General features: G+C 40.8%; 1 protein-coding gene across 4 annotated transcripts in view; it reads left to right on the top strand.

The window, feature by feature from the left end:
- The first annotated feature begins 248 nt into the window (after positions 1-248).
- ttbk1a (tau tubulin kinase 1a) overlaps positions 249-12,973 on the top strand; it is a 46,921-nt gene continuing 34,196 nt past the window's right edge. Inside the window, exons 1-6 of one of the 4 annotated variants that reach the window (XM_090204915.1) lie at positions 249-461; positions 5,407-5,565; positions 6,250-6,397; positions 8,916-8,989; positions 11,351-11,491; positions 12,093-12,197. In XM_090204915.1, coding sequence (XP_090061041.1) covers positions 5,458-5,565; positions 6,250-6,397; positions 8,916-8,989; positions 11,351-11,491; positions 12,093-12,197 — 576 coding nt within the window. In that variant the 5' untranslated portion in view covers positions 249-461; positions 5,407-5,457. Of the gene's footprint in view, positions 462-1,094; positions 1,734-5,406; positions 5,566-6,249; positions 6,398-8,915; positions 8,990-11,350; positions 11,492-12,092; positions 12,198-12,973 lie in introns of those variants that run through there. The other 3 variants (XM_090204912.1, XM_090204914.1, XM_090204916.1) reach the window with 3 other exon arrangements.

Below are 12,973 nucleotides of genomic sequence, written 5' to 3'. Positions count from 1 at the left end.
AGGTCCTCCTCAAAATTACTTTGAGAACTCCCAAAATTATATAGATAGGGCTATTTATAAAAATATACAAATGAAAACAATCCACCTAAAACGTTTTGCTCAAAATAATTTTCATCCGTCATCCTCCCTAACTTTTAAGTCACCATGTTTATTTTTTCAAAACATAATTATAAACCTAATTGTACGTCCAGGTCTCAAATGTTATTCTCCGCTCCAGTAGGTGGCGGTATGTGCTGTGTAACCTATACACAACGCTCTGAGGAAAGCACAGAGGACGAGCGTTGTGGTTGCTAAATGATGCTGATGCTGGGATCGCGAATGTAAGCAGGGATGAGGATGCTGCCGTAGTAATGGTGGTACGTGGGGCGAACATCCTGAAATGGTTTTGACCGTTGAGGCGAAACAATGTGCCTCTTCAAAGTCTTTGAGGTTTTCATGTCATCACGGCTGAAGAAAATTAGGTAAGAAGAAAAGCTTTACTTATCCTATTGCTATTTCCATTCCCCAGTTTTGAAGGGTTACGTAGATATCGCTGTATGTTTGTACACGGAAGGCCCAGGTGGCTGATTTAAGGAATTATAGTTGTCTTAATGAATATAAATGTGGAATTTGGATTTTAATTGCAGTAGAATGTACTAATGGCCGTGGAATGTATTTAAAATATAGCAATACATTTTGATCCTCCCAATTCCATTAATGCCAATCGGCTATTATAGACCTATATCTATTATTGTGCGTATTTTAGTATGATAGGGTTCAGGGCTGGCCTTTCCCAGTGATTGGTTCACGTTGGGAATTGTAGTCCCGTGTTTTTGCTCTCATTTATGCTAAATTGCATTCGGTATTATTTTTCCTAATGATAGGTCTACCTTTATCAAACAATTCCATTTAAATATGCAATGTTATTGTACGATTAGAAAGGCTGCCGTCCAACTGCCAACTCTCTGTCCATTACACTGGAGGAGAAGAAACGGACTGTTATTGGGGTAGAATATTTGTTAGGTGGGACAAGCTTTGTGAGTTCTTGCATAATCTTTATGGGGTCTCGTGCGCCCCCTGTCGCCATAAAGGCGGTAGTAATAGGTGGGTCTCTTGTCAAGCATGAGTCTACGCTGCAGTGCGGACAAAAACTGTGGAGTGGGATGGACCGAGAGCCGTGGCGTTGGAGAGCATATAACCGTATTTTAAACCGAGACATCAATTATTAAGACAAAGCATTGTATCGGACTAGTTTTTCGGAATTGGACTCACTGCTTACCTGGATTTTAGTCGTCGACAATGTATTTTTATTGTGCATTCATGCAAAGACTACACCTGTCCAAAGCAGTTGGGAATCATAGGAATCCGCTTGCGTGACACATTTTTGTCGAAGAAATAGGATATTATTCTAGTTCAGAAAAAATGCAAGTATATTTTTAGTGTTAGGCCAATACACAATTGAAGAAAATCAAATGTTTGATTGAATTTATTGGAGGTTTCGCTTGGGATGATTGCCTGCTAAATGCATAGGAGTACGGTTCATTTTAGCGTCGGATATCGGAGTAGATGTTTATATGGACCTTTCAAAAGTTCTCGCAATGGATTTGGTCATACATGGGAAAATTATGCTACTATTGAGTGTATAGCTGTAGCAGTAAGGCTATTGTTTGTCAGAGGAAGTCTTCTCCCACCTTAAAATCCCAAATGAAGATTCCAAAAAGACGGAAAAGACTAACGTGCCGTCTCTGCGCCAGGTAATATTCTTCATGACATCTCCGTTTGGCTAATAACTTTCACCTAATGTAGATATCAGTAGGCCTACCGGGCATGAATGGGAATTGCAGGGTATATGTGACTTTTGCCATTGTGGCTGTTCTTGAGCCATAAGGGGTGCCCTAAATTGACAGAAATGTTGTCCAGAAATTGAACAAAAAGTTATGTTTAATTATTGTGTGATAGGGCTATAGCTATTTATTTGACCATATTTAAACCGTCAGTTAGGCATGTATACTACTTAACCTGGCCCTTTGTTGGTATTGGTTATTGACTAACTCAAACTCTCTCTTTGCCTGTTATTTGTTGAACAGTCAGTTGCCTTAGTAGCAGATAGGTCTACAGAGTCACACACCCCCAGTGTAACGTTAATTTACTTATAGCCCATCTAGAAGTATCAATTCAACTCAATAGAAACATAATACTATTACAGTTTGTGTTTAAGAGTAAGGCTAAATATTTGTCTAATTGTTAGGCTACTAAAAATGACTTTAGGATGAGATGTCAAATTTGTGTAATTGTTCCAACTCTTTACTTGCCAGTGTTTACATGGAATAATAAAGGTTCAACTGTGGCTTGGATCAGGACCCATTTTCAACATTTATACTGTCAAATATAGATCTGGGACCTGTGAAGTAATTCATAGATTGTAATCATTTTTTAAAATGTTTTTCTTTTCATTTTCAACTGTCCATTGCTATGTACAGTATGTCTCGTCGTTCTAGTCTTATATGGATGTTATGCTAAGTTATTGCATTGTATTGTTTGTGTGTATTGTTGTCTATCATAGTATTATTTGTCATCACTGTCTACTCATTCCAATTACAACTGGCATTCTCGTAAATATTATTTTTTATGAATAAATATCTCTAAACATCATTGCTTTGGTTGTGGAGGCAGTCGTAACAAACATCTTTGTATTTGTATATTTTTTTTGGCTTGTAGGCTAACAAAGGAGGGTTTTGGCATCGACTAAATTGGCCACGTTCAGGATTTTTTTCTCAGACGTAAGGTTTTTGAAGAGGTTGTAAATATGGTGAGAGGTTCATGTGTTCTTCAAAGTTCCCTTGGAAATGTGGCTGCACTTTTACCCACCAGTTTGAACACAAAATGGCTGTCGCGGCTTCCTTCGCGGATTTCAAGGAAATTTCATGATTTCGCTTCATAGTTCTGGGAAACTTGAATGCAAAAACCCTTGGCTTTTCGCAAAGTAGATCCCCTCACACTATTGATAGTGTAGGACAGCAAATACACATTTAGTTGTGTGTTAGAATTGATAGGAGTCTATCAAGTCTCTCACTATTCTCACTGCTGCACTGCCCTTATGTTTTGCTATCACAGCCCAGTGAAAATGAGACTATGATGATGCTAATATGATTTTCATTTTCCAAGATTATTATTGGACTACACCCAAAGGGGGGGAACAGGCTTGCAGTGTTTCCCTACATTAGCAGAATCTGTCATAACACCTGGCAAGATGGCCATAATATTATAATAGTTAGACAGAGCATTATATATTATCTTAAACCACACAACCTGAAGCCTACTTGATATGATCTTATAGGGTGGCATCATGATGAGCAGTCACTATAACTGCTGATCAGCAAATGATCTTCATTAATCAATTATTAGTCACTCAAATTACAAAATGACATTCATATCCTTACCCTTTAAGCAGTCTCGGGACAAGGACACCAATATAATTTGTAAATTGGGTGAACTATCCCTTTAATGATTTAAGGTTAAAGTAATATTTATTCCAATTCCATGGCTGTAGTGTGTGGAAGTTCATTTGGAGGTTGTGTAGAGGACGCTAAGTGAGGAAATGCTCCCTGAACACCTTTCCGCCCCGTTCTAGAACTCTGAATGCTTGCTGGTTGAATTCAGTACTCCTGCCTGGTCCTACCTTCACTTGAACTACTTACAATATTGCCTGCTCTTGTGGGTTTTAGAGCAAGTCTGATGAGAGCGACAGGGGCGCTTTTAGCATGGTGCAATGTTTATGGGACATTCAGATAGAAAATGTTACGTAGAACGAACATGCACCTCTGACATGAAGAATAAGGAGTCGCGTAAGCGCTATTCATGACATTTCTATCTGCAAGGTTCCACAACATTTGCCTACTGAACATGACCCAGGTCTTGCTACATTTGCTGTGTTACTGGCCTGTAATCTTGCTGTGCTATGAGAGTGCTTGAAATAACCACCAGTTATCGGCACGTTGACGTTCAATGACACAGCATCCATTCACACACTTCCCGCCGTAGCAATGCAAATGTTGGGAACCGACCCAGGTGCATTGACAAACCTTGCTTTAAAGCCATAAGCACTGGCAATACCACCTTCGTAGGCTCACACGCTCTGTCTAAACCTATTGTATGTGTTCCAGTGCATTTTGTCACTCTTTTCCACAGCTGACTAATCTGCTAGATAATGCACACAGTCTCTCAACTGGCCTCAACCTAGGCATGACTAAGTACACCTCCCCCAAATGGAGCTGAGCTGTGCATGCATAACTAAATGGTTCATGGCCCTGCATGCAGAATAGCATGGTTTTGGTACTAACCTACTTACATTCATTACTCTTATCCAGATGTTGTTTACCCAGAATAATCATAAGCATCTAGAAAATACAATTTGATAGATATCAGTTCGAACCCAATACGTATACTGTCTGTAATAGTTTAGCGGTCTAACAGCGACTGACCAGATATTACAATGTAAAAACAGATTTCATGGTCAGGCTGTATAATGAAGTTTTGCTGAAGTCTTTTTAGCCACCAAATCTGGTTGTTATCTGGTGACGCCTTGATCTCGTCATGAAGAGGACGTCTTTACCTGATTGTAACAGAGACCAGTTGGTTGTAAATTAGGTATATGACGTCTTATTAACCCCAAAAATGAGTTTACAACCAGAAAATTTGAGGCCAAATAATATTTCCATTACTATTAATCTCATAGATATATTGTCAATTTGTTGTTGTACAGCAGTGTTCATGACTGAGAAGGGTTGTGATCCCACTTTATATAGTAGGTCACTAAAACCATTTATCACATACGAATTACATATATTGTAGGTACACTATTGGCATACATTGTTACATAATCAAGCTTTTGTACAAAACTCTTAACTCAGCGCTCAAGCAGAGTGTGATCTACTGTGCTTCAAGTGCCAAAAGTCATTTGAAATTTGATTTGGCTACACCCTAAAGAAAGTGCATCTCCTTATTGGGCCTGATGTTATTCAGATATGAAGGACATTTCGTATCCATGGACAGAAATAGTCGCTGTAGTTGATGTACCTCCAACATGCAGTATACCTAAGGCCTTATTTTCAATTGTTCACTTGAGGCAAGAAATGCAGAGTATATACTGTCTGTCCCCCTTGTTCTTTCAAGACAATCTAGATGTCCAACTACAACCGTCAATACCAGCAAGCTTTCTGTGTGACCAGGGTATTTGCACGGACAACTGCAAATACCATTTTGTTTTCTCCTCCACTTTGGCCCGAGCTAACAAAACGAATGGCTTTGTAAGACAACCCTGACTTATGCCTTTTGCTTTGAGTGCGCTGTGTGATGCCTGCTCTTGGGTATTGTGTTAAAAGAAAGGGAATAAGACTGACTTATGTCCTATTGAATATCCTTTTCCAGATAAATGGCTCATTTAAATTGGGAGCTGCTCGCGTTCTGTCGGGCTGGCAGATGCAGTGCCTAGTGCCAGCCCTCCAGGACCACGCCAACATGAATGGGGCTGGGGAGACGGCGGACATACTGCCGCCTAACTGCATGGTCAAGGACCGATGGAAAGTGGTAAGTACGCTACATAGTAGATCTAGTCGTGGTTTTGTCTTCGTGTATAGTCTCTCTATATCAGTGTTTCCCTAAGGGGCTAAGTACAAGGTTACCTTCACACACACAGATTTGACTCCCCATTACTAAGGTTCTACGTGTCTCACCAGAATTAAAGGGATAGTCTACTCGAACATCTGTGTTTTCATACCTTGAAGTTGAGGAGATAAATCCAAAATCAGTTTGTCAGATTTTTTCACACCTTTAAAGCAAGCAAATTACAGAATTCTGCAGGCCTCCATCCAGCCTGAATGGGAAAGATTGTAACTAACTAATACACAGCCGTATCTATTCCCTGTCGTTCCTATTCATTTGGGACCACAAGATTGTCCAATGATTTAAACTCTACTTCTGGAGCTACAGAACTGAATGTAAAATTGGTCCCAGATCAGTTTGTGCTGTCTTGCCAACACATTTTGGTCGTTGTCATGCCTGACAATGACCATAGGAGACAGCACAAACAGTTCTAGGATCAGGCTAACATACTCTTCCATCAAAACTGGTGTTCCTCATGCAAAAGGGTTTGTCAAGTTGAACTTCAATTTCATTAGCACAGTACAGTTATTTCATTGATTTAAAGCCAGCATTTGAACAGCGCAAGAAGAACGTTATTTAATACACCTTTTATCCTCGACACCTTTCTAGCTGAAGAAAATCGGAGGAGGAGGTTTTGGGGAGATCTACGAAGCTCTCGACCTATTGACGCGGGAGAACGTGGCGTTGAAGGTGGAGTCGGCCCAGCAGCCCAAACAGGTCCTGAAGATGGAGGTGGCAGTCCTGAAGAAACTGCAGGGTAAGGGCCCACTGCGGCGGCCATTTTGGACCTTTTCTGCTAGTTTTTATAACAATGAGCCTGGCAGTGCCACTGCGGCAGCCATTTTGTGTTCACCATTCTGCTTAGTCAATGAGTATGAAGGTGTCTGTGCTGCTCAGCCATTCTTCATTGACTTGTCATTCTCTCAGTAAATGGCATTCTTTGTTGATGTCTCTTGACTCGAACCCAGATCCCACCTCTGACACCATGTGTCAACATACTTTGTGTTGTAGTCATGACAGACAAATATATAAAGTTTCAGTCAGCTACAGTGCATAGTGAAGTAAGAACATTTGTCTTTCCAGTGTAAGATAAATGTGTTACATCAATAATGCTTAAGACTGCACTTATGATTGGTTATACAATTTGCTATGTCATACTCATGACAGTCTAGTAAAAAGCGTAACCATCTCTCCTCATGGCAGCACAACATAGGTTTCAGGACAGTAGAACCAGGTAAAGTGTTAGTGCTTTGGGTTTCCTTTGAGACATCCTGTCAGAGAGTGACACAAAAGGAATTTCCTCTCATATTGTCACGACCACCCTTAAGCGTCCTACAGAGTTAAAAGCTGCAGAGCCATGCAGTCTACAGTGACAGACGTCTGCAACTCCATAAAGAGCCAATTACATTAGTTTAGTAAATATGTAATGATGGGCTGCCAGACTCTTGTGACTAGGTGGCTGTGGACTTTGAATAGAGCTTTTGTCCAAGTGACTAGGGAGAGGAACAATGTCTCTGTCTGCCCTGCATTAAGCTAGTTTAATGGAGCCTTCCCTTCCGCCTGTCCTTATTTAGTGGGTCACCGATGCACTATTTAAGCTTATCGGTTTCGCTGCTTGCATTATGGCCCTTGAATCTTTTGCTCGAGGTTCAAGCAAATGTGGAAACAGATGTGTCTCTCGCTTACCACACCCATAGTAGCTTCACGGAAGAGTGGCTAAGAATAGCCTAGACCTAATGAAATCAATAGGTAACCTAGTAAACTTCTCCACAGCATTGCTCATGTTGTTATTGATTAAGGGGCCTTTGATCTCCTTGAAGTTCAGTGTAGGTAAAATGTCTACAAGGCCATTATGTAGTAGTAGCTGTAGTGAAGAATACTCCACTCATGATAAAAAGGCCCTTAAAAATGTGCCTGAAAAATAAGCAATATAGTGCTGCTTGTTTTTGGTTAATACGTACATCGGTAGGAAGTAGAGAGGTCCCAACAATCAGATATCTTACAATTATGCCCTTAAATCCAAACATGCATCCTAACAGTACTTTATATATGCTTGATTGCATGGTCCCGACAGTATATCCAAAACAGTGAACAAATTAGAGCAAATCTTTTGACTTAGACTCTGCCTTTAATTAGGGCCATAACGGGCCCTATATCTTTTTTTTAATGTATATTAACTGTTGTGACTCACAGCATGTTTTTGCATGCTGGGTGGGGCAGCAGTATTGTGTTAAACGTGATGGTGATCACGTGGCACATAGAATGAAAGCAAGCCTCCTCCTGGAGTATGCACGTCAATGTGCCAGGGTGACAAGTGATTCACTTTGGCTACGAGTCATCGTCACAATATGAGGGGAAAAAGTAACCTCGAAAGCTGTCACACGTCAGTCACAGTCTGTGACTGTCGCCCAAAGCGACACATGATTGGTTTGCAACATGTACTATGTCTTTGAAGAAGCTAATGTTAGTGTGTGTGTGTGTGTGTGTGTGTGTGTGTGTGTGTGTGTGTGTGTGTGTGTGTGTGTGTGTGTGTGTGTGTGTGCGTGCGTGCGTGCGTGTGTGTATATATATGTTGGTATTTCTATGTACATATTAAAGGAAGACTCTGCAATGTGACATCATCAAAGCGGGGCGAAACAACAAACAAATTCAAGTCAGCTTAGACTGCTACTGTTGGCACTTCCCAGCATTCCCATATCATGAGGTGCCAATACTGTTGTTGTTGTAAGCAGGACTGTAAGCAGGACGACACCCTTTGGCGTATGATGTGGTCATATTATAGACTATACCTTTTAAGGAATATCAAACAACCAAAACAATGAGATCAAATGAAGTTCCCTCAGAAAGTCTAAGACTCCTAAATGCTCGGTACTAACTGAGTCACATTAACAGGGTGCTCCATCAAAAGATTAATGGTGCATGATGAATAACAATGATTTATGCCCAACTGATCATCCTTAAATGGGATTAACTGTGAAGAAAAGGAAGACCAGGAAACATGGGCTCCCCTGCGTATTCATTTGTCCTGTTTTACCTGGAAAGAAAAGATGACTTTATCCTTTCTTCAGCCGTTGAGTGTCAACATGAGTGGTTCTGCTGTATTTGCATTGATTGATATGGGAATTTAAAATGGATCTTACCTAGGCCCTGTCACCACTCTCATCTCCCCGGTGTAACCAATGAAAACTAATCCAATCATCATGTTGAAGTGAAATGGAATATTTTGGCATCTGCATCTTTGAACTACGATTCTTAAAATATGCCTTTTTGTTTAGGTAAAAACCATGTGTGCAAATTTATTGGCTGTGGGAGAAATGACAAATTCAACTACGTGGTCATGCAACTTCAGGTAAGAAGCTGACATTTGCTTTTTTTAAAGATTGACCACCATCCCCAAAAAGCATTCTGTGAGAATCTGACCACAATTCAACAAAAACACGTTTTCTAAAGAAGTGCAATTTATAAAGCCTGCATAAGGCATTGTGAAATGTGAAGTCTTTGCAAATAGGCCATATTAACTGAATAAATGACTCCTAAGCAGCGGCTGGTTAGAGGCTGACAAAGCACATACTGATGATGGACAATACATGCAAATGTCATATGTGACATGATCCAACATAGCATTATCAGCCTTCTATAATATGAAAGTATCTTATGGAGAGTCTATAGCTGTGTCTTAATCCAATCCATTATCGATTGAGACACAGCCTATAAAGCTGTTCTGCCATGTTACTTGGGTGTAAAAATCCATCATGACCAAACTTTTGGTACTGTATGACTTATTGACAAGGCTGCAATCAGCTTCCAATACGAAAAAAACTATGTGCTGTACAGAATTGACTTGATATGCTGATATGCTGTGATGACTTAGCCAAGCCAATGCCCAGGTTCGAAGGAATTCATTTAGGAATTATCACATTTTATGTAAGTTAAATTGAATCTCATGGTCGTACTCATAAGGCATGAAATAGAAGAAAACATACTGAAACATTTTGAAACATATTGAAACATATTAAAACATACTGAAACATACTGAAACATTTTGAAACATTTTGAAACACTGAAACATTGAAACATACTGAAACATTTTGAAACATATTGAAACATATTAAAACATACTGAAACATACTGAAACATTTTGAAACATACTGAAACATATTGAAACATACTGAAACATACTGAAACAGGGACTGACTAACTAGTCCAATACGAAACGTTCATTTTTGTTTTCCGTTGCAAAATGGTTTAAAACATTACATGCCTTAATCAGGTGTGACAGTAAGCTGGTACGGTCAGGTACTGCGTCCCTGCAAAATGAAACTTGAGCCTATCACAATTAACAGAAAATGCCCCAAAAATATAAACTATTACACCATTATTTAACATTACCGCGTCAGCCACATGAAAATTGACTTGAAACCGGGTGGTACACACTCCAAATTGTGTTGTGGTTCGATTTATGTTTTGCCAAGGCAGGAGATGAGTGGCCGAGACAGAGGCGCGCGCGGACAACAGTGGACAAATTAGTTTAGGCTACAAAGTGTAGGCCTAATGACAATCGCAGAATGTCACTACAATACATGTACAGTAGGTGTTTTGTAACTGATGTCTCTTTGCATTCATCAAATTGCGAGTGCACAGTGCAGTGTTGGGGTTTGGATCCTGAAATGATTTTGTCAGTGGACCAACGTAGCCTACAGGAACGCCTTTGTTAAGTGATTGTTTGACAATCAGATGAAAACATCATGACCGGTTGTGTTTATGCCGCATTAAAAGCGAGAGGCGGTGTGTCCATAAGGCTAGGGGGAAGCTTTCCATAAATGTAATTAAATTGCCAAAGTGATATAGCCTAATTAGCTTACTCCCCTCTATACAGAAATAAATTAAATCATTCAAAATAGGCTACTACACCAGAAAGCATGATTTGGCCACAGATGACCATTTTGCTTCTTAAATAAAAAAAGCTGTGGATTGTTTTCAATTGCATAGCCTACAGAAGGAAGGGCCCGCAATTTGGGCAGCTCGCGCGGTCAAATAGATGATCGTTGCGTTGGGACTATCAGTGAAAAGCAGAGAGACCCAGCCAAGCATATTGCAATGTTTAAAAAAATGTTTTAAACCTAGGCCTACTCAACGCCACTGCACTCTGCAATGAACAGTCTTTTCTGCGAACAGCGATTGAGTTGTATTATTAGCCTAAATTATGACTATCCAATCAAATCATCACATTAGGGATAGTTGGCTGTCTTACGTAAGTCTGCAAATGCGAGGATGCATGGAATGCTTTATTATAAAGGTGCATGTTTATGGTGAAAATTAGCTTCCCCAAACTTGAAACCCAAACACTATGTTAATAGGTATTGCATGTTAAGTGATATGACGAATCTTTACTAGGCCTCGGTTACTAGGCCCACAGACATCATATAAGAAATGAATAAGGATTCTGTATGGAATTCTATGATTACACCTAGGCGATTTGGTGTCCCGTACCGATAAGAAATTGTGTTCTTTTGCACAAAATCTGTTTGTTTACATATGGTTGGTTTTCTGGAGTAGGGTGAAGTTGCCTTTAAATGCTGATTTTGGGTCAGATTTGTATTTTCCCCACCAAAGGTTAAGTTTAGGATTGGGGGGAGGGAAGCTGATCCTAGATCTGTACCTAGAGGTAACTTCACCCCAGAGCGTTGTTTTGTTTTGGGGGGTGGAGCAGGGACGCAATTTGGCGGACCTGAGGAGGAGCCAGCCTCGGGGGACTTTCACCATGAGTACCACGCTCCGCCTGGGGAAACAGATCCTGGAGTCTATAGAGGCCATCCACTCTGTTGGCTTCCTGCATCGAGATATCAAACCGGTACGTAACATACAGATGCAGACTTGTTTTTGTTGCACGTGTCATGGCACAGCATGCCACAGCTTTATTCAGGGTTATCAGTGCTAATTCTAAAGTAATGCTTAACAATGCTTAAATGCAAATGTGTCATTTTTGCATTCTAATTGACCATTTAACCATTGTATTTTAGAGTTGGCACTGATAACCTTCCATAATGCTGTGGCATGCTGTGCTGTGACGCATGGAAAAAAGACTGCATCTGTATTGTCCATCAAAATGGAAATGTCTCTTTGCCATCGGTTCATTTCAATCGCAATCGCAGACACCACATACACACACACACGCAGCATTGGGTGAGCAGCAGAACAGCACCCCTGGAGCAGGGTAGTGATTAAGTGCTTTGCTCAAGGGCACAACGGCAATCTGTGGCTTCTTAGATGGTCCTATAGCCGATGTTTCATCAAACAATATCCCCCCCTTAAGAGCAAGCACCCCCCTCCCGGCTAGCTGTAATGGCACAGTGATGGTTCCTTGGTGTTGCTACAGTAGCCCCAGACTCTTACTGACTGAGCCACACGACCATATCTGTAATGCACTGAATAATCATGTATTTTCTCTGCAGTCAAACTTCGCCATGGGAAGGCTGCCTTCGACCTTGAGGAAGTGTTACATGTTGGACTTCGGCCTCGCGCGGCAGTACACCAATACCACTGGAGAAGTCCGCCCTGTAAGTCTCCTCTTTTGTTCCTTTGCTTTGGTTTGTCCTACGAAAATGTTAGTTTTACATTTGAATCATTTAGCAGACGCTCTTATCCTTGCTCAAGGGCACATCGACAGTGCCTTTGCCGGCTTGGGGATTCGAACCAGCAACCTTTACTGGCCCAACGCTCTAACCACTAGGCTACCTGCCGCCCAGTTCAATGTTATTGTGATGTTATTAGAATAATGTCCAGCTCGTGGGTAAATTCCAGGTCATCTTTATTGCAATGGTGAGGCTGCACAGATTAGCAGGTCTGAGATTCCAACATCTGGGCCTATCATTTATAAACCATCTCAGAGTAGGAGTGCAGATCTGTCCATGTATTTATGATCTAAAAGGCAAACGTGATTCTAACTTAGCATCCTACTCTGAGACTCATTATGAAATGGTGCGTGCCGTCGAACCTACAAATCGCAACGCTCGAAAGTGGCCAACAACTTGACTTTTAGCCAATCCTAATTTTGGGGGGCATTTTCTTTGTACATCCACGGACGAGGCAGTCACACTTCATATACAATGTAGGCTATGGGATGGTAGTTAGCTAAGTGCACAGATGCAATGCACACAACACTAATTACTTCCTCCAAGCTAGCTAACCACTGTAGCTAGTGCTGACATTATAATTAAATCCCAATGGATTAGGTAGTGTCTGTAAAACAGCTGCCAGTGTTAGCTGCTGAGTTAGTGCAGTGTCCTTAGCTATCTAGCTAAATTATGTGAACACAAAAGAGATTGACTGCCGA

Source organism: Oncorhynchus mykiss, chromosome 17 (assembly GCF_057628025.1).
Source record: "Oncorhynchus mykiss isolate SJ-2025 chromosome 17, ASM5762802v1, whole genome shotgun sequence".
In the NCBI taxonomy this organism is placed as follows: Eukaryota; Metazoa; Chordata; class Actinopteri; order Salmoniformes; family Salmonidae; genus Oncorhynchus; species Oncorhynchus mykiss.
The sequence above is the reverse complement of the archived record's forward strand: the minus strand, read 5'-3'. Positions and strand labels throughout refer to the sequence as shown.